Source organism: Crocodylus porosus, unplaced genomic scaffold (genome assembly GCF_001723895.1).
Source record: "Crocodylus porosus isolate Cpor-Errol unplaced genomic scaffold, CroPor_comp1, whole genome shotgun sequence".
In the NCBI taxonomy this organism is placed as follows: Eukaryota; Metazoa; Chordata; order Crocodylia; family Crocodylidae; genus Crocodylus; species Crocodylus porosus.
Window position 1 is genome coordinate 33,773,078 of NW_017728915.1, and position 22,079 is coordinate 33,795,156.

The 22,079-nt window shown below is 43.6% G+C and overlaps 1 protein-coding gene across 1 annotated transcript in view; it reads left to right on the forward strand.

Annotated features, from left to right (window-relative positions):
- Positions 1 to 22,079, forward strand: part of CMIP (c-Maf inducing protein) — a 169,885-nt gene that overhangs the window by 132,813 nt on the left and 14,993 nt on the right. The window contains exons 7-13 of the mRNA XM_019535935.1: positions 864 to 944; positions 6,072 to 6,217; positions 6,755 to 6,859; positions 8,177 to 8,530; positions 18,355 to 18,420; positions 19,448 to 19,474; positions 19,908 to 19,956. Of these exons, the coding sequence (XP_019391480.1) occupies positions 864 to 944; positions 6,072 to 6,217; positions 6,755 to 6,859; positions 8,177 to 8,530; positions 18,355 to 18,420; positions 19,448 to 19,474; positions 19,908 to 19,956 (828 nt within the window). The remainder of the gene's footprint in view (positions 1 to 863; positions 945 to 6,071; positions 6,218 to 6,754; positions 6,860 to 8,176; positions 8,531 to 18,354; positions 18,421 to 19,447; positions 19,475 to 19,907; positions 19,957 to 22,079) is intronic.

Below are 22,079 nucleotides of genomic sequence, written 5' to 3' on the forward strand. Positions count from 1 at the left end.
CATGTGTTCATAGGTAGAGTTCTGAAACCAGCCAATCCAACATTAATTTTACCTGTTAACCAGCCCAAAGGCCAGTGTCTGACCTTAGGGTCACAAGTATCCAAGGCCCAGTATGGAATCTGTATCCATACTGTCAAAGATGTTGAGGTGTTCAACTCCTGTTGATTCTGGTAGGATCTAGGTGCCTGAGTGCCTCTGAGAATCTGGGCCATGACAAATCAGTGTAGTATGTATAGATCAGGGGTGGGCAAAATATGGCCCACAGGCTGGATCCGGCCCACAGAGGGCTTTTTTTTCTGGCCTGTGGTGGGTCCCTTGGTCCCATCTGGTGCAGGTGCCATCCGGCCTGTGGCACATCCCGCTGCGCCTTGTCACATAGTGGGGCTGGGGTGGCTCCACAGCTTGACTCCATTTCCTGGCAGCCCCCTGTGGTGGTGGCTTCTTCTGGCAGCCGCCACTGCTGGCCTCAGGCCCATGTAGACCTGCCACCTGGTCCCACTTCTTCCCAGTGCCCAGCAGCAGTTTCTGCCAAAACTGGACAGCAGCTCTACCCCCTCCTCAGGGTAGAAGGGCAGCCCAGAGGTGGTGCTTGTGGTGGTGGGGGCCTGGCTGACCTGCCCTTGCTGAAGCCAGCTCCCCACCCACCTACAGACCCATCCCACATTGGGAGGTTTGCTCACTGTTGTATAACAGCGAGGGAGGGAGGTTCTGACCCGGGCCGCAGCTTCCCAAAACTCCCTATGTGGCCGGTGGGCCCAAACTATTGCCCACCCCTGATATAGATGCTCTACTTGTACACTTCATCCTGCTGTCTGTGTGCTGCTGCTGCTGCATTCACACACATTCAATGTTTCTGATTGTAGCACTGCAGGGAGCGTCCTCGGTCCATGGTTGTCATTGAAGTCTTCACACCAGTGGTACAGAGGATCCTCAAACACAACATGGTCAGTATTTAAGTTACGGGTATTTGATGAGTTGAGAGCTTTCATTGTGGTGTCTTATGTCATTAGCAGCCATGAATTATTTGCCTCCTTCTAATAATGCATCCCCAGAATACCTAGCCACCCCACTTTTGTGTGTGGTTTGTAGTGCCTACCTTTTGGCACTCAAGTCAGATTTGCAACGGCATCTAGACAGTTTAGGCATTCTACTCCTACCAGCTTTCAATGGGAGTTAAGTGTCAAACTGATTTAGATACCTGCGTGAAAATCTTACCCACAAGTCTTAGTGGTGATCCATGATTTTTGGCACATACTTTATTATAACGTCTGTCAATGAATGTCATAAAGTGCAGCCGCGTCGGGAACAGAACATAGTATACGATTAATGCAGCCCAGTAATATGGAAGCCTACCTGCCTTTTTTTGGAATCACAAGATGCTTGTGAGCCATCTGGAGCATGCCCAGTGTGGCTGGCACAGCTCCTAACTGGCATGAGTAGTTTTTTTACTGCACAAAGCTACAGTTTGGAGGAAAAAAATAAGGTTTGGGCCATGTTGCTGTGATAGCTGGGTTGGATCCTGTGCCTTTATAACTGCACAAATAGTCTCTTTTCATGTCTATTATAATTTGAGATGACATTCCCTGCCCTTCTGGGTCACAATATGCTTTCAGAGAAGATTTTGCATTTTGTATTTACACAGCATTGTTGTTGTTGTTGTTGTTGTTGTTAATATTATTATTTAAACTCTTAGAGTTTACAGAACTAACTAGTGAGCTCGACATGGCTGAAAGGCCATATTCTTGGCTGCATGCCTACCGTCTCCAGACATGTAAACATTTTTGAATATTCTGTAGCGTTCAATAAAATATTCTATAAATGTTATTTTTGGATGCCAGACGGTTTAAAAGAAATCCAAAGCTCTCAAGTGGTCTCAAATGAAATTGAAACACACAGAGCATTGCTTGTCTTTGGTTAACTTAAGAGAATTGCACATATTTACCATACTTAGCATTTGCAGATTGAAAATCAACATGTCTATACCACAATGTGTAGTCAAAGAATTTACAGTGTCAAATATTAATTGGAGTGGATTTGGACACTTTTCTGCTCTCTGGGGAATTAATATAATGAATAAACTCTTTAGAGGGAGAGTGAGTGAGTGTCTGTGTGTGTATATAAAAATGCCCTTTATGTGGGGAACGCTGTTGCCAGCATTACATTTCAGAGTTGTAGGAGGCCACATGAAAATCCAGCAAGCTGGGAGTCGGGAAACCTAAGTGCTATTCTTGGCTCTCTTAATTTGGTCTGTGTATGTGGACACTTCAACCTCTGTGCCTTGATTTCTCCATCTATAGTATGGAGCTAATGCTACTCCACTTTCCTTTTAGAAATGTTTTGAAATGCATGGAGGAAACCTGTAACAGCTGTAATCACTGTCTAATTTTGATGTGCACCAATGTTATCTGTTATTTGCAAGCCAACAGGCCGGATCCTGTCATAGGCCAAGTGTTCTTTGGAGTGCTGAGCAGCCTCAGTACCTTTGCCTTCCAGGAGATGCTTGGCTTCTTGCCAGATTGGGCCAAATGTTGGAATATAAATGGACTTTTTTGTATGTCTTGCTCTCAGTTAATGCAGACATTTGGCTAAGCCAAGTAATTAAGCTAGCCTAATATATTGAGTAGAGAACTCTGCCTACAGCTCACAGTTGACTGCTTTGGTTTTGGTGGGTTTATAGGAATGTTAGAGGATATACTGAGCAATTTACATCTGTATATACATAAGAAAACTCATTTTATCCCTGGCTTCTTGTGCTGCCTTTGAGTAGGGGAGCTTAGCTCTCATGTTTTTGTTAATGTGAATGAAGCCAGCGGATGCAATTACAGACTTACGTACAGTAAGGCTATTGGATTTTTGCAAACACTTCCAAGTTGTCGTGTTTTTCTGGATACACATTCCTCTTCCAAACCACATCACGCTGCAGTCTGCAAAGTTCTACCATTTGGTGGACCATCTTATAAAACTGAGGCCTGGGATTTTTAAAATTACTTGGTAAGCCTTTGAAAAGTCATGATAATTGTATGCTCAGCTGACATGCTGCAGGCACAACTACTGCAGCTGGGAGTCATGAACCATTGGACCAATTTACCTACTGACAGGATAGGATGGAGGCTCTGTGGCTGGAAGTTGTAAAATCAAGACTGGGATGAAATAGATGTTATGGAAGTGACAGCAGTGGGACTCAAACCCACATGGCTAGAGAGGTCTTAATGCAGCACCTTAGCCACACAACCAGTAATACAGAAGTAGAACTTATGGGCACGATGCAGAACTTGCTGGGTTGAGGTTTTGCAAGAGTTATGCAGGAGATCAGAGGAGATGATCGTAATGGGTTCCCGTTAACCTAAACATCTGTGAATGTATGAACTGCGCAAACACTGATGGGAATTACACAGTTATAAAAATCTGGCTATAATTGTATAGAGATTGTATAATTGTAATTTATTCCCAGTTTCATTTATTTAATTACACATTAGGAAGACACAAGCCAGTGTGTCTCAAGCCACTAAATATTACAGGTGGGTAGCAGCAGTTTGATTTTCTTTTAAAACATAGAAATTGGGAATGGCGTAGGTTTTTAATTTAAAAGCGTGACTTGATCAATAGAATCAATAATGAGAATTTTTAGGTTTGTTTTGCAGGGCTTATATTTTTTCTCTAAAGCTCGTGGCTATTAAACATGAACAATATAAATCATGTATATTATTTTATAATCTGCTTCCACGTATGGTATCGAAAAAAAAGCTGCAGTGCTTTGAATGAAGGGATAGTCCAGTCCACACGTAAAGCCTCTTTACAATCTCTGAACTTCAGGGCTAAATACAGTCAAAAAGCCTGAGGCTGAATTGATTCAATCTTCCCAGGTTAGTCTAAGTTGCATAGATTGAACTAATAAGAAGTGAACAGACATTCACTTTTGATTCCAGAAATGCAGCCACATCCCTACAGTGGCCCAGGCCAGAAGCTGGGGAATGGTAGAGCATGCCTCCCTGCTCAGCTGGAGCAGACAGCTTGGGCCAGGGCTAGTCTGCCCACCCTGTGAGGGGGGGGGTTGCGGGGGGAGGGTGCGCAAAGCATTGTGGGATGCTGGGGCAGTGTGGTTAGGGACAGAAATTGCACTGAAACTGATATATGTCAGGGGTTTTCAACCTTTTTTAACAAGTATATCCCAAGTTTCAGCCATGTACCCCTTTATATTTTTTTTCTTGTTTTTAATGTTACCATTAACAGGAGGCAGGGAAAGAGTTTGCAGGGGCAGATCAAGGCCTCCGTGGTGAGGCCTCAGCCCCACTCCCTCTCTCACTGTGGGGACTCTGACCTGGGTCCCCCCCCACCTTCCCACGCCCCTTCCCTTACAACAGACGTACAAGCCAGACCCGGCTGCTGTCCATGCTGCCGGGCTGCGCTCCTGGCCACCTGCCTGCTGTGCTGCGGCTGTGTGCATGCACGAGTCATTTATCAGCCACAGCAGCCCAAAAAAACTGATTCCCAATTCAGTCAATGTTCCCTATATTGTTGCCAATCCAATATGGGACCGATATATCATCACACCTCTATAAAACAGTATTTTTTTCTCATTTGTTTTGCATACCCCCACGACCTTTTAAGTACGTCTAGGGGTATGTGTATCCCCAGTTGACAACCACTGATATAAGTGATCGGAAACTAGTTCAAATCTGTAACGCAGCAGAAGTTCGGTGCACATAAACCACTTTCAAAATGGCCGGAACTGGTATAAGGTAAACCTGGATGGATGTAGTATTAGGTGTAACAGATTCAGGTTAAGTTGATTTATTGAACTTCTGTCTGGGATCCCTTCCAGATTCAAGTTGACTGTCAGTCCCTCAGCATCCCAGGATGCATTGCACCTCCTTTGCAAATTCCTCGTTCACTTGCCTATTGGTTCAATCTACCCAGCTTAGACTAACCTGCAAAAATAGAATCGATTCAGCCTCAGGCTTTTTGACTGTCTGTACTTAGCCTGTGAGTTAATTTGAATCTGGAGGGGATCTGGGACAGAAGTGCAATAAATTGATTTAATCTAAATCAGGTGAATCTGATATTACATCCCTCCAAATTTATCTTAAACCAGTTTCAGCCATTTTGAAAGCATTTTCTGCACACTGCACTTCTGTTGTGTTACAGATATGAGCTGGTTTCTGATAACTTATACTGATTTATCTGTAATTTTTGCCCCTATCCCTGCTCTCATTTGAGTTGAGAAGCTTTAATAAATGCATTGTTAGAGCCTGATGAATACCCTTAAAATTGACAGCCAGAAAATACAGAGATGGTTAGCCATGTTAGTGTGAACTCAAGCAAAAGGTAGGGCTGGGTGGCACTATAGAGACTAACTGGCTCAGATGCATGAGCTTTCATAGGCAACAACCTACTTTGTTAGCTGCTTTATCATAAAACTAGCCAATCCATTGCTAGCATCTGTCAAAATAGGTTGTTGCTAATGAAAGCACATGCCTATCTGAATCAGCCAGTCTCTGATGTACCACCCTGCTCTGTTGTCTTCATAAAACTGTACGACCCATAATGATGTCTGACTTGCAGTGTACATGGGTCTGAGTCTCCTGGTGAATCAATCATGACCCAAATATGCTGCTGTAAGCCAAAGGCGTTTAGATACTTCATCATTAATATATCTCCTTGTGCCAGGTATGGAATCATCCTTAGTTCCATTGCTGAGCGATATTGCCATATACTATTTCAGCATTTGTAAAGGAAACCCTTCATTAAAATATGATCACTGAATTCTCAGTATTTAGCACTGGTATCCCACCCACACAACATGCACATGTAGGTGCAAAAAAAAGACTGGGCAAGGACCAGTGGGAGCTCTTGTGTATATGCATCTTATTTGCATGGAAAGGCATGCTTTTCACATAAAGGTATGTTTCAAAGATGTGTCTTGGGCAGCAAAAATTGAAAATGGGGGACAATCATAATTATTTATATGGCTCATCAGAACGGTTCTCCTATAGCTGTTAGCATGACAGTGAATTGAATTCACATGTGCCTGGGTTGACCATTGTTAAAAACACTCAGTTCATACATTGCAGGCATGTTTCAGCGGCTTCACTGAGTCTCTCCTTTTTGGACAGGATTTTGGGAAATGCCCTCGATTGAGGCTGTTTACTCAGGAATATATTTTGGCTTTGAATGAACTGAATGCAGGCATGGAGGTGGTGAAGAAGTTTATTCACAGGTGAGTTGCATTTAATGCTGTGCAGCATTCTCCAGCCCTGTGAATGTGTTCGTCTTTGATATTGTTCTAGTCTTCTTTTTGGCTATATTCTCGTCATTCTCCTCTTTGACAGCCATAGAGTAGCTGGTGGTACTGGAAATTGCTAGAAGCACTAAAGGCCCCTCAAATGAAAGTTTTCCCCCTTGGACCTGATTCAGTGCCAGTTGAAGTCCTCAGGAGGACTCCCACTGGCTGTGGATCAGGCCCTTCAGTCAGTGCCCACTCATTTATGGGCTTTTACTGGGCAAGTGTTGCTGCACTAAATAAAAGTCAAGAGCAGCCCAACCAAATTCTGGAGCAGTAGCATAGTGGGGAGTCTCTAGGGTCAAATGAAGGGTGTTTTATGCACCCAACTCTCCTTGAGTTTCCCAGAGCCTCTGTCCCTCATTCTCAGATGCTAGCCTGCCTAACTGTTTTTGCCTGTAGACTTTCATTACCCTGATTTTCTCTTGTCTTTGCTTCCTTGTGGTGCTGACACTATTTTGTTTTATTTTGCAGCATGCACGGTCCCACTGGACAGTGTCCCCATCCTAGGGTCCTGCCGAATCTCGTTGCTGTTTGCTTAGCAGCCATTTATTCGTGTTATGAGGAATTTATCAACAGGTCCGTATGACTTCTCCAATTGCCAGTCTTCCCATTTACAAACCCTCTGCAAGCATCAGTGTGCATGTATGTGTGACCATGCATGGTCTGCTTATTTATGCACAACTTGTGTATATGTTCATTTGTTTTGCACACTATACACTTTAGAACCCTTAAGGAATGGAGGTGTTGAGCCCTTGCCCTTGCATAGCTGAGTGTGTTCTGTAGGAACTGAGCACCCTTGTCTTCCATGCCTGGGCTCTGTTCTTTTATCCGCTTGGTGTGAGCTAGCCAGTGCCTTTAGGGCAGTGCTCTGGCTATAGACAGATATTCAGTGGTTCCTGTGCCTAAAGGAGGGTGCAGGCTGCTGCATTATTCAAAATGAACTTCTGTGTCCTGTTGTGTCCAGCCTCTCTACTTCACCTTGTTCATCTTGCTTGGGGACACCTCTGGGGTAAAGTGGGAGAGCTGCAATTGTAACTAACTGTTGGAGGGATGGAAATGGCAGGAAAGCTCCCCAGGCATCCCTACAAAGCCCTTCACAGCCCCTCCACAGCCTGGGTCTGTACAGTCTGCGGGACTTGGAACTGATAACGCCCTGGGAGGTAGTAGATTGGAAACCCTTTACACGGAAGGTTCCTTCAACACAAAACATGCATTGTGAAGTATCCATTAAGCAAGATGAATGGTGATTTCTAAAGATGGTTAATTATCAGAATGGAGGCTCATAATGTACCCATAGGTCGGTGCTTCAGGTAGATTCAGTTTCATGTCCTAAGAGGACTAACTACCAGAAAATAAAGGTTGCAGTGGGCCTGCTACGTCTCGTACTTTTGATTTTTCCTTAGACAACAAGTATTCCTTTTTTGTTTTGATTTCTATCAATTTAAGCCTATCTTATTTTTCCCACCTGAGCAGTGTATGTGCATTGGCTGGCTAGCGCCCAACAGAAATTGCAAGGCTGTGGGACTCCAGGCAAGGGCCAGGGTGTCAGGTAGCCAGTTGCATGGTTTTGAGTTTGGATTTCATTACAGCTTTGCATGACTTGGAAGGGAAGGCTTCATTCACTTCACCTTTATGTTTAACTGGTGTGTTGACAAAGAGTACAAATCCTCGTGGAGGAGAAAGGCCCGTGGAGAAGCATCTGGAACATGAATAGTTTTCATTAGTTTTGCTAATCAAAATAAGCAGAAGAGTGTAATCATTTGGGCTGGTGTAAAATACAGTGGGCAGTTGTGAAAGAGCTTGGCTTCTCTGTCTAGTGCTTCTCCTTTACTTCCCCTCTCTCCCTTCTGTTATGTCTGACTATTAACATTATTTGTTTTTCTTAAAAATCAGCCGAGACAATTCTCCAAGCCTGAAGGAAATTCGGAATGGCTGCCAGCAGCAGTGTGACCGAAAGCCTAACTTACCCCTGCGGCTTCTCCACACAAGTCCTGACCTGGTCTCTCAAGAAGTTGCTTTGACCGAATCCCGTCTCAAATCAGTCATCGTCACTTCGAACGAGATCCATGTGGAAGTGGAGCGCAACAATACGGCCAACCAGAAGTTGACGGCAAATGTCGGCAACGACAGTGAGCCCAACCTGATTGACTGCTTGATGGTCAGCCCCACTTGTAGTACCATGAGCATCGAGCTGAGTGCCCAGGCAGACAGGATCCTTGGCTGCTATGTGGAAATACTCAAGATGCTGTGAGTAGCTATTTTTATAGCTTCTGAACGATGTCATCTTAATGATAGGGGGTTTTCCTAGAGGTCTGCCTCCTCCAACATGTGTGCAGCCAACAAGATGTGCAAACACAGGGTTATAAATCCAGCACTAGCAGTAAAGTCCAATGGCTGAAAGAGACATCTGGTGCTGCCAATAACTTCTAAAAATAGCGTTACAAGGATGAAAATGGAACGCTGCTCTGTATGTTGAGCCTCGAGCATATTATAAAAGAGAGGATATTGTTGCTGGAAGCTTTTGGTCTTCTGTTACCCATAAAGCATTCCCATTTCTTCACTCCAGGTCGCTTGGGATTATCTAACACACATTTCTGAGGGTGGGAAACTGGATCTCTTAAACTCTTTCCTTAGCTTTGAAAGACGGCTCACATTCGCTTTCAGTGGTAACAACAGGACCTTCCATTGACTTTCAGCGAGTGAAGTCTGTGTCTCTCAAACATGCGGTTCTTCACAGGGTTGGGCCCTGAGACTCGCATAGCTCATTAGAACCGTGCACAAAACACAAGTATAACTTCCTTCCATTGTGTTAACCACTCTTTTTCAACATTCTCTTTGGTTCAACCAAATCCCACTTAGGTAGAGGAAGCTTTACATTAATAAATGACCACTCAAGGGACCATTAATAAGCAGTTGCTCAGTGGAGGGGTGGGCCGTGTAATGAAGATAAAAAATAATTTGTTCTCAATCCATTTAAGAACAATTGGCATGGTCTCCCAAGAGGTGGACTTGCCTGATGAGGCTAGCTTTTTGGAAAGGTTTCACTGTAGTGAGCATACCTTCAGCAGGGCTTTATACTGGGAAAGGATTTTCAGAAATAAGTGTTTTTGGGGGGATCCTAGTTTATCAGCTGGTACCATGTGATGCATAATAGAGCAGAAAAATTACAGGGAATATGCATTCAAATGGTGAGCAGTCTCACCCAAGGGAAGCCACACGTCAAAATTCCTGAGTTTTACAGTCAGCTCTGCACCTGAGCTGTAGTGTGGTCCTGGGCAAACCATGGAAGTTTCCATATGTTTAATTTTGTTTTAATAATGCAAGCTATTACAATGCTTCCTTAAATGCCTAAATGACAAAGTACTGTAGGTGCAATCTTGACCTCATTGACATCAATGAGACTTACTTCAGTAAGTCCAGAGTTTCACCAGCCAGAAGCGTGGGTGGTTAATAGGCACTCCATGGAGTGGGAGAACTCCACGTGAAATGGTTGAGGACATCCCATAAATAACCACCAGCAGTAGACTGCGATTTCAGAATTGTGTATATTTCAGTGGGTTTGTTCTTTGTGAAGTTGCACTATTTGCACATGTATTTGCAATAATTATGCACTCAGATCATACACCCACCCTGAAAATCTGGGCCGTAATTTTTGCTGACAAGGCAGGTAGATCCAAGGTAGTGTTCTTATTTTCTGAAGCAACAACCTGCAGTAGAGAAGATTTTCTTTGATTTCACCTGGTGTTTACAAACATTTGTATTGGATCAGCCCAGCAATTGATTTTGCTTTACCTGGGCTGCTTACAGACATGACCCTCCCCCCCACTCTCTCCCCAGTGCTGCTTTACTTTAAACTCGGTATGTCCCCATGCTGAGCCCAGCACATGCCCAGAAGAGGCATCACGTTAGTTTGACCCAGCTCACCCAATGTCTGTATAGATCAGGCAATTCAGTGGGGCTATTTGGCGCTTTTATGTAATAGCTGATTAAATTGGCTTTAGATAAAATCGCCAAAAAGCCCTGCTAAAGCACATAACCTATACAGATGCTGAGGAGCCGGGTTGAACTAACACACTGTCTCCTCTGGTAAAGTGCAGGGTTTTTTGGGGTTTTTTTCTTTCTTTTCTTTTTCCCCTCATGTCTGGCATCAGCCCTGATGTCTTGTGAGCCTGTGTGCACCCAGGTGACGCATGAGCCATGCAGCATATTCATTCCAGGCCCCTTGACTCTTGATATTCTCCATAAACACCTTGAACTCCCAGGCTCAGCGCTGTCTTAGGTGCTGACTCATTTTTCTCATTAAGTGTCAATGGTTTTGGTTTCATCATGCAGCTGACACATGTTTTATAAATACACTTACAAATGGGTGTGCTCTTCCACACAGGCTCTCCAATTTTCATATTATCCATATAATGGAAGTACACAACTCTAATCTTTTACACAAAATACTACTATTTCTTGGTACGTCATACAGTGATCTACAGCTTGATGTTACATGGCCCTTGGATGTTTTTACTTTTTTTTAAATTAAGCTCTTCAGTAGTAACAGTGCACTGGGTCCATTATTGTAGTAGCACAAGGTGCTGTTTATGTCCATGTGGTCCCGTAGAGCTGTAGTAGGCCCAAGGCCTACAGGCCACCCTGGAGACTGAAGCCCACAGAATGGATACAGCCCATGAACAATGGGCACACCAAAACCAGTTGGCGTTTCCTGTGACTATTTTGCTAACATGGCCTAAGCCAGCTGGTATAAATCTTAGCACCAGGGACTTGAGCGCTCTGCCATTCCCATTCAGGCCCCTCTCTGCTGAACTTGAGGCACTGGACTGGGACTCGGGAGCCTGGCTGCTATTCCTGGCTTTGCAACGGACTTGCCGAGCAACTTTGGACCAGTCACTTCACCTCTCTGTGCCACATTTTCCCCATCTGTATGATGGGCATCACTATTCTGAATTCCTTTGTAGTGTGCTGTGGGCCCTGTGGATGAAAAGCACTAGAGAAGAGCAAGGGATTATTAATGAGCTGTTAATAGTGTTGTTAACAGAGTCCTTTCTGGGGCTGGGATTTTTCCTCAGACCCTTGAACAATGTGCAATAAAGTGCATTTCGGCTTCCTTAGAAATAGCGAAAGGGAAGGGAGGGAAGAATGTCCCAGCAAGAAGAAGATATTAATAGGTTATTTATTATGAACCCACAGTCATCTAGGACTGGATTAGAGGTCTCAGTAGGCAATTGCTAAAATAAGGTCCTTATTTATGTTTGGCATATGGTTATTAATAAGTTGCTTAGCATTGAATATAATTGTTCTTTTAGGTGTCTGACTCAATGCACCATCAAAACAATACAGTCACCAATAATAATATCTTTCTTACATAATTAACTTGGTGCACCAAGGAGTAACTTTATTTAGGTTTATTTTAATTATTCAAAGTCTGACAAATAATAATCCCATGACAGTAATGGTATGTTCAGCAGAGGACATTTCTTGTTCTTCTCTCTCCTGGACACAATCCACTTTTGAATAAAAAACCTCAGAGACTGATTAAAATTGAATAAAAGCTGTGTAGTGACCTGTAGATACCTCATGCTTTTTGAAACAGAAGCCCTGAACACCTGTTTGATAGAATTTGGCTCTAAACAAGCTTGTTTGCAACTTCTATTCCTGTGATAAAATCAGGAGCATTTGAGGATCCAAATCAGTTCCTTTTTAAAATTAACCTGAGTGGCAGAAAACAGTCATCATCCCATAATAAATAAATAAAAAAAATCCTATTGCTTTACAGAAAGTGGTAGACAAGCAGAAAAGATATATTGCATTCCAGTTGACATTGTCCCTTTTTCAAAAACTGTCCAAACTACAGCAGGTGAGCAGGAGCTTGGACAGATTTTGAAGGAATTATAATGTCAATTGGAATACCTTACATTTTTCCTGCCTTCAGTGATGAATCAAGTTTTATGTCAAATAGATTGTAGTAGATCCTGGACCTTGCCAGTATTGTCAATACCACTCAGCCCCTCCTGAATACCAAGTAGTCTTGAATGTGTACTTTGAAGCTGATCGAGTGTTGTTGCTCAAAACATTCATTCAGGGTATCTGAGAGCTGTTTAGCATTGTCCCGTTCCAGTATAAATGACGGCCTTTCCCTTTCCTGTATAGCAAAAATTGTTTCTCTTGCTTAGCAGTGCATGGAGCATGTTTACTACTTGATGGTCATTCTCCAGCTGCAAAGCTATAGATAGGGGCACATTTGATGGCAAACTGTGTGGTATTGCCTCTCCAGATGCCCACAGTCTGACCAGCTTCAGGCAGCTAGTAGCTGTGCAGCGGTTTGCAGAATTGCTTGGGCTTCAGATTGGTCAGGAGTTCTCTTTGGAAATAAGTATGTTACAAAAATATAAACAGAAGGGAAGAAAATTGTATCCCCAAAGTCCTGTTTCTGATAAAATCTGACATATACCTGGATGATAAATCAATGGAACTAGAAGGGAAACGAGCTGCATGAGCAGGAGCTGCCGGGAGAGGTGGCAGCCACTATGGTGATAAATTTCCAGCTACCTTCTTTGCTCTTTGTTAGTGTGATCCATGATTGTCCTGCAGGTGCCAAAAACATGTGCTACTGACTTAGGCTATACGTGTAGCACGTACAGGTCATAGTGAATCTGCACGGCTGCCTGGGCAAGCCTGCACTTCTGCTGACTACGTTGTATATCTTCTGTGAACACTAGAGGACTTGGCGTTGCAGAGCTGTCAATCCGGCACCTTTCAGCAGCACTAAATTTTGCTTTCCATATAACAAAACACTGCCGAATGTGCGAGGCTCGTGGCTCCTTCCCCCACTGCACTAGCAGCGTTGTATTACTAACTCCAGTAAGAGCTGGGCAAAATGATTTCATGCCCGCCAGCCCCAAAGATCCAATCCCAGTCAGGATCAATGCTGCCCAAGTCTGGCTGAGTTTAGACTTGTGGCCTCTGGTTCAAGGATCATCTTTCTGTTCAATATCTAATTAACTATCCAGGAGATGTTGTTGCCTAGCTGTGTAATGGCACTGCTATTAGAAGAAACAAATTACCTACAAATGGACAAACACACCTTGGAGTTTGCTGTCTCCTAATGATAAGGGCAATGGTTCTCTCCCTGCAACCCTCTGCTGTGCCTTTCTCAGCCTTGTCCACATTCCCCTATATGTCAGTGCTGTATAGCAAATACCCCAAGCGGATTCTCTGATGCTGTGTTTATCAGGGTTGCCCGGGGCTGCTAATATGTTTTGGATTGTTTGGGCTGCACATGACATACGGGCGGATTTTCGTTTTGGTGAAAGGTGATACCAGGGAAGAAAGAGTGTTATGTCTACAGGCAGATAACAGTGATAGTCCTAGGGCAAATGCAGTTTAGGCAGGGATTATTTAATTATTATGGTTGGTTAGCATTCTGGACAGGCGTGTTAGGCATTTTTTGGAGAAGTATAGCTGCTTGCAGCAGTGACAGGCGATTGCTCTCTCCGCCTCCAGCGGCTAGCACTGACCACTAGCCTACTGATGGCTTTTTGTGAACTCAGCAGGGCAGGAGCAAATGGGGATCTTCATGCTGATAGCACTGATTTCTTGCAAGATTTCAAATGTTGAGTGGAAATCCTGAATAATGTGCACTCCTGTGTCCCCTGTGCACTGTCCCTCCAACAGCTCTGTGCCTGGCTGACTGCAGTGATAGTTAACATCCCACAAGGACACTGGTGCTTTTTCTTTCCCTGCTTTTAAAGCTTCCCTGCCTTGTTCAGTGAGGTTTGAGTTTGGTCGGGGACCAACAAAAGAAAATCATGTGAACCCAGGCAAGAGCGCAAGCAACTGAGGTGGTCTGCAGAGAGCATTAGAAGAGGGAAGGGACACATTGCAGACTTCTAATAAGTTGTAGTCCAGACTTAGCTCATACAGGCATTGCCCGTAAGAGGCTAGAGAATGAGATCAGATATGAGCGTGCGCCTCAATTTAACAGTCAGACTTCTTGTGTGACCCGTTTCTAAGTGTTTCACTTAAGAGAGTCATCTTGTCTTCAAAGAGAATCTGGTCTATTTTTGCTGCTCTGTCGTAGGTTCCCATTTACCAGTGGCACGTGCTGGCTACGGTAGATAATATCCCAGTTTTTAAAACCAAGTCAAAGATTTTGTGCAGCATCTCTGTCCATTTCTGTAAAGTCTCACTCTCCCTTAAGTCATTTGTAAGCGGCTTCCCCCTCTCCCACAACTCTCTTTGGAGATCGGACACCAAAAATGGATCAAAGCAGTTCTAGCAATCTCTGCTTGCCCCATTTCCCAAGAAAGGATTTTCGGCATTAAACAAGTTGAGGTGTCAAAGGGATTCAAAGCATTGAGACTCAAAGTGGGGGTGAGTCTTTAACCTTATGTTGGAAAAGGCCTTTTTGGTGCTTAACTTGCATGCATTGTGAAGGAGCTCTGCATTTCTTAAGGCCAGTCTTTTGACCTTTGGGCTCCCATGATTAAAGGTTTGCCACCCTTACGGGTAGTACCTGCCTCATCAAAATGTTATGCCTTTCGTGTAAGATCACTGGTCTAGTGACAAGTTATTTTCAAAATGTAGCTGCTGACTGAATATGAACTACAGACAGTGAATTAATATTGGCTGCAGCCATGATCTGCTTGAGATTTGTCTGCCCTTATGCAGAGGTTTGGTGATTGCAGCAGAGGACTCCTGAGATTAATTTCTATGTCTGCTGCTGGCTGTATGGTGGGTGTCACTGGACCTCTGGCCCCGGTTCACTCTACCCTTGATGAGGGAGAATAAATATCTCTGTTGTAAGACTTTAATTAACTTTGGGCCTGGAAAGCCTCGAATACAATGTGCTGGGGTTTTTTTCGTGGCTTTATACTTCCTAGCATAACAGCAAAGTCCCTTTCCTACAGGCTGCCATATTTTATGGCATTGATGGAGGACGGGATCTACTCTCAGAAGAACTTCTTTGCTAGGCCTTGTTCTTCTGAGCCATAAAATGGAGCGGGCAAACAAACAGCTGTGCTTTGTCTGTTGACTGGCAGTGCTGAGAGCGCGCTAGACCAAAGCATTGCGTCTTTGGAAGAAACCTTGTGAATCAGAAATTGCAAAGCCCAGTAGCAGCAGCAGGATTGGTTCTGGTCTCTCGCTGTTTTTTAACGGTAGCTCCCCATACCTCAGTGGAGTTGTTGCCTTTTTTCACCAGTGTGACCGAGAGCAAAATTAGTCCTCATGTCTTTTAGAATTACTGACATAGGCATGGGGCTTTCTGTCTTGGAGCCCTGGAGCTTGACACATGATATGCTCTGGGCCTCAAATGCTAAAGATAACAAGAGGATAATAAACAAGTTGGATTTATTAGAGGACATAGCCAGGATTCTCAACCGGTTGTTTGGAGCCCTGGACATGGCCTGGGGCTGGGGTTCTCCGCCTGGACCAAGCCATATCACTTGCTCAACTGATCTTCTTTCCTGAGTTGCTACCTTGCACCCAATTCCTTTGATTGTCGTTTGACAGATGCACCCTGAGAAAAGAAATCTGTAAATTACAAATAGTTACCTTGAACTCTGTATTAACCACAGAATTTGAGACATTTTGCCTGCTGGGAGAGGGATTTCAGGACCTACCTGGAAAGTAGATGTGCTAGGTTTTCCACTGGCAAGAAGTAGGCAACAATCTCTGAAGCATAGAAATCAAAAGCATATGTCTTTAGTTGTCTTCTTCCCTTGCTCTCCCCTCCTCTCCCCCTGACCTTTGTCATAGGCAGGCCTTGTGTCTGCTGTAAAAATCAAACCTTGGGTTTCTGTGATATTTCGGTGGGTGCTGCCATATACTACGTGATTCAAGTCACAGTCTCTTGTATCAGTCATGTATGCATTAAGACTCCCCAGGGGTTTATGATGCATGTTAACACTAAAGGACTGGAAATCATTGCCGAACATAGTACTAGATTTTCCAATGCCTCATGCGCTCGGTTATAATTTTTCTTTCTCTCCCTTATTGTCTTAAGGTGGAATTTCTTTAGCCTCTCATATGTTTGTCAGTAATACTCCCATATTCATGGCTCTGTCACTGTTGTTACCTTACTGGATTGCTCTTTGCTGTGTGTTAAGTACATATCTTAACGGCTGTGGAAATCTCTGGTTTACATCTGACAAGCTGACCTGGCCCCACTCAGAAAAGCCGATACTTTTCAATCTTCTTTTCTTTCTGGGCCAAATCCTCGTCTGCTCTTCAGTATAACTGCATGATGTGTTCCTTCGTGTATTTTATCTAACTGTGTTCCAGTGCTATCGGTAGATGCTGCGTATCTGAGTATGTTACACTTTGTTCCTCCCTAAAGAGACATCATCATTTCATGCCAAGTTTGAAATGCTGATCTCCTAGCTTTTAGAACCTGAATCCAGGAGATAAGTGCTAAGAAGCTCTTTCTTGCAATCTTTTTCAGATCAAAAAAGTCTCATGTTGGGAGCTCGCTTTGAGCTCAGCCTATGTCTAGTTTTGTCTTGAAACAGTTTCTGTAGTTCAGAGGAATTGCAGCCTAATACGCAGGTTAAGGAAATGGGGCTCTTTATATCAGCCATCTTTAAATCAGGACTCTGGGTTTCTATTTCCAATTCTGTTACTGACTGATAAAGTTGCCTCTATTTTATTCATCTATAAGACGATAGTAGCAACTCTTTGCACAGGTGTTTTGAGGCCTGCCTACTTAATATTAATGAATTAGTAATTATCAGATCATTGGATGAAATGGGAAACGCAGAGTATTTTTCTTACAAGATAAGGCATACCACCTTCCACCCACTGACCAGCCCACTTGCAGGTAGATCTAGGGCAGTGGTTTTCAAACTTTTTTCATTTGTAAACCCCTAAAAAACTTTGAATGGAGGTACTGACCCCCTTGAGTTGTAAGTGTGGATATTCACATACTTTTGACAGATCATAGTCATCTCTTGCAGACGCCTTAGACATAGTCTGCGGACCCCCAGGAGTTTACAGATCACAGGCTGAAAACCACTGATCTAAGGAATATTCCATGTTTATACCTCACCAAACAGGTTGCCTTTCTTTTATCCCATCTCCACAAACATCCTTCTTCGAATAGCACCTCACTGAATGCCACCTATGTCTATAGATCCTGGAGCTGAATATAATGCATCGAGTAGGGTATGTGATGAAGACATTTTACAAAGGGAAGGCAGTTCCACCAGTGAATTCTTTCCCTTTTCTTGCAGCTCAAATTGAATGCTTTTCATTTGCCTCTTCCTTTTACCTGTCACCCTCACCTACCCTCTCCACACCCCTACAAAGAACACTTTTTCTTTTCTATTTTCTTCCCTTGCAGTTTAAATAATCTCTCAGTCCTTGTCCTCTTTAAATTGCACTATCCCCATGTGCCTACTACTTCAATTTCTTGTTCTTTGGGCACACTTTGGAGCAAAGATTATGCCCTTTTATACTCCTGGTTGCATGCCACTGTTCAGTTGAGAGGCAGCTTTTTGGAAAGAGAAGGAACAAACGGTGCCTAGTAAGCTGTGAACTGTGTGCAGCAAGTATTTGGAAATGGCCCTGGGTAACATTTGCAAAAATCTTGAATTAACGCTACATAACTGTTCTATGAAACAGGTTGCGAAATGGCAGTCGGTATGTGTGGACCAAAGAAGATGCCTGTGATTTGGTCTCCTGTCACCTACCCCCCAAAAAGGGAAAAAAGATCTGATTAAAGTTCAGAGTGGAGCTGTAAATAACAGGGGCATAGTAATTGCAGCTTAGAGTTAGATGAAAATATTAGCTAGCAATTAAATGCTAACAGGTATCGTAAATGATGAAAGTCTTTACGTCAATATGCAGGAGGTCTGTATTGGAGCTGAGACGTGAATACCAGAGTTAGTGTGTCACACTGCAGAGTGCATGGAAAACAGAAGGGCAGTGTCCCCCTAAGTCAATAGAAAGCCTCAATAAAACAAGGTGGTTAACCTCAGACAGTAAAAGTCTCTTGATCCACTGAGCCAACAGTCAACAAATTCTGTTAAACACATGCTGTGCTATTAACAGTGTTCATCTTTCAGGTCAGATTATGATGACTGGAGACCAGCGCTGGCCAGTTTGCTTCAACCTATCCCATTCCCCAAAGAGTAAGTTCATAACAAATGAATGGTTATAGAGTTTCTCTCATTGTTTTAAGGTGACATGTCTTACGTCAGTTAGACTTTGTGATAGGGGAGACCTTGGCTTCGGACAAGTCCAACTGCATGTAGCTCCAGGCTACAAAAGGTGGTAGGGTACAAAAAATTGTTCTTCCTTCTGACTTCCCTATTTTTCAAGGCAGTCTTGAAGGGGAAAGGCTAGTTGGATAAAGAATACAAATGGGGGGATGGGAAAAGCAAGCGACTTGCTGGACCGAGGCATCTTACAGACCTGGTGAAGTCTTCAACTGTTCGTATTATAGTGTTTGGATTAAGTGAAGATGCTGCCCTGCCACCTCAGGAGCAATCAGGCTCCCTCAGGAACCTATTAATGAGCATCAGTGTTTATAAAATGCAAATCTCCCAGGACAAACATTACAGTCTTTAATTGTACAAATTGCTGGCTTATCATGCCCCCCCAGTGACCTGGTGCCTTGCAGCGGAGAGGTTGAACTCCTCAGTGCCAGGCTACCTGGGCTACAGCAAGGCAGTGACATCATTTACCCGAGTCAGACTTCCCAAGGATCCCATGGGAGAAAGTAAATCAGTACCATGATGCAACAGACTTTATCGAATGACCATTAATTGCTTTGCTGATGTACACTGCTAATTAGCTGTGCAGTGCAATTAAAGAATGCACCTGGTTCATTGACGTATCTAAAATCCTGTTTACAAATGTAATTTCCATGCCTAACTCCTAAAGTCCTTTACTCACTTTCCACTGACATAGACCGCCCATGGAGGTTAATGAGAATTGTGCCTGACTTCAGCCTCATTTAAAAAAAAACTGAGATGCCTTGTGTACATACTCATTATTACCAGCTGGATGAATGGAAGGGTTTTTAATTGTGGTCTGTCCAGACATACTATCCTGTTCATGTCATTTAGGCAGTAGTTGCTTGGTGTGTTTATGGAAATAATTTGGAAAGAAATGCAGAAAAAAAAAATTCTTATAGCTTTCTGCTTTTTATTTTAGGGCTCTTGCACATGAGAAATTCACGAAGTAAGTGTGTGTTTACTTAAACTACCTTTTGGAAACAAGTCTGTGCTAGCAAAGACGTGTCATTCGGTATCATATCTCCAACACCTTTGTCCGTGGGGGTCTGAGAACATGCTTTTTAGCAATAAAGTTGTGTGGTTTACTTTGTAATTTACTGCAGCAACAAGAGTCCAAGGACTAAAGACATTTGATACCAACAGAATTTACAAAACTGTTTGTCACTGTAGATCACTGAAAGCTTTCCTAGCCTATTTTAAATAGGCACCGTCCTTGGCAATTGCTTTTATACCTCATGCTTCCTTCCTGTAAAAGCTGTTCAGCTTGTTTCTCTATAAACTGCATAAAGATATAAATCATTTAAAGCGTAATGCAAGGGAAATGTGACACCTGCACAAATTCTCTGGCCAGTCAGCTGTTTTCTTTTGTCTCTTTTAAGGGAGCTGAAATATGTGATTCAGAGATTTGCAGAAGACCCAAGGCAAGAGGTGAGCCTTTCCAGTATAAGTAGAGTCACAATCCAAGGGACTGTGAGTGTATTTGTGAAAACGTTCTTCCGTTAAATAGCACATCCCCAAACACTGTGTAATTCTTAGTCTACTGCCCTTGAGTCACCTCGCGAGCTAAAATGTATTCAAAACATAGGCTGCCTTATTATGAATGGCTTCCTGCCTCATGTATAAACATGCACTCCGCCCTGTTTGTCTGAGATTTGGTGATGTCTCTGCTTTGAAGTAAACTGCAACCAGCAAGAATTATTTTCCTATTTTCTGTCAAATCCCCATAGGCTTTTCCTCCTCCCTTGAAAAGAGTAAAGCAGCAAGCTCTGGATCCTGTCATTTCCCAAATGACAAGTTTTGCCATAGCAGCATTTCAGTTTCAGTATGCGCAAATGACCATGGGTCTCCTGAATTAACAGGAAAAAGGGGGAGGATGTTACTGGAATTAGTGCATAGCTATTGCTTCATGGCAGCTGACTGCTTCACAGCCACATGTGTAACTTTTTAACATAATCAGCTACAGCTGAGTGGGATTGGGCCTCTCATCTCCATTAATTTTCTATATCAGCACAAAGTGAAACAAGATACCACAGAAGTGCAGGCTGGGAGTGGGCTGAACCTGCATTACAGTCATTACCCAGAATTTCTGACAAGCTCTGCTTTAGCTTTCGTGGGCCAAACTTTGGTGTAAGCCCCTGATCTCCAATACAGTTATGCTGCAAATGAATTTGGCCCTGGATAGTTACATGTCTAATTGAAAGCTAATTGGCACCATCTCCCCCAAATCAAAAAGCTAAAATAAAAAAACTATTCATTGAAAAACAGAAGTTTTATAACTGTAACTGTGTGCCCTCCTGGCTGCTCCACAACAATCATAGAATCAGAAAATTAGGGTTAGAGAGGACCTCACAAGGTCACATCTAGTCCAACCCCCTGCTCAAACAAGGACCAGCCCCAACTACATCATTCCAGCCAGGGCTTTGTCAAGCCAGGCCTTAAAAACCTCCTAGGAGGGAGACTCCACCACCTCTCTGGGTAACTTGTTCCAGTGCTTCACCACCCTCCTAGTGAGAGAGTTTTTCCTAATATCCAACCTAAACTTCCCTTGCTGTAACTTGACACCATTGCTCCTTGTTCTGCCATCTGCCACCGCTGAGAATAGTCCAGCTCCAGCCTCTTTTAGAACCACCCTGCAGGGAGTTAAAGGTTGTGATCAAATCCCCTCTCAGTCTTCTCTTCTTCCAACTAAATAAACCCGGTTCCCTCCACCGCTCCTTAGAAGTCACATGCTCCAGCCCCCAAACCATTTGTGTTGCCCTCCGCTAGACCCTCTCCAACTTGTCCACATCCTTTCTAGAGTGGGGGGCCCAAAACTGAACACAGTACTCCCGATGTGGCTTCGCCAGTGCAGAATAGAGAGAAATAATTACTTGCTTTGGTCAGCTGGCAACATTCCTACTAATGCAGCCCAGGATCCCGTTAGCCTTCTTTGCAACAAGGGCATGCTGCTGACTTGTATCTAGCTGATTGTTCACTGCAACTCCCAGGTCCTTTTCTGCAGAGCTGCTGCCCAGTCAGTCAGCTCCCCAGCCTGTACTGGTGCATGGGTTTGTTCTGTCCTAAGTGCAGGTCTTTGCACTTGTCCTTGTTGAACCTCATGAGATTTCATTTGGCCCAATCCTCCAATATGTCTAGGTCTCTCGGAAGCCTAGCCTTACCCTCCAGCGTATCTGCTACACCCCCCAGCTTGGCGTCATCCATGTTCTTGCTGAGGGTGCACTGTATGCCATCTTTCAGATCATTAGTGAAGATACTGAACAAAACCAGTCCCAGAACCAACCCCTGGGGCACTCCATTTGATACCAGGTGCCAGCTACACTTTGAGCCATTGATTACTACCCATTGAGCCTGACAATCCAGCCAGTTTTCTATCCACCTTACGGTCAGCTTGCAGTACACCGTACAGTACAGAATCCTGTACTTCTCAGCTTGCTTGCAAGAATGCTGTGGGAGACGCTATCAAGCGATGGTATCAAAACAATATAGACCTACAAAGCCTACAATGAAAATTGGTCTTGTGGTTTGGAGTTTGGATTACAAAGCTCACAGCA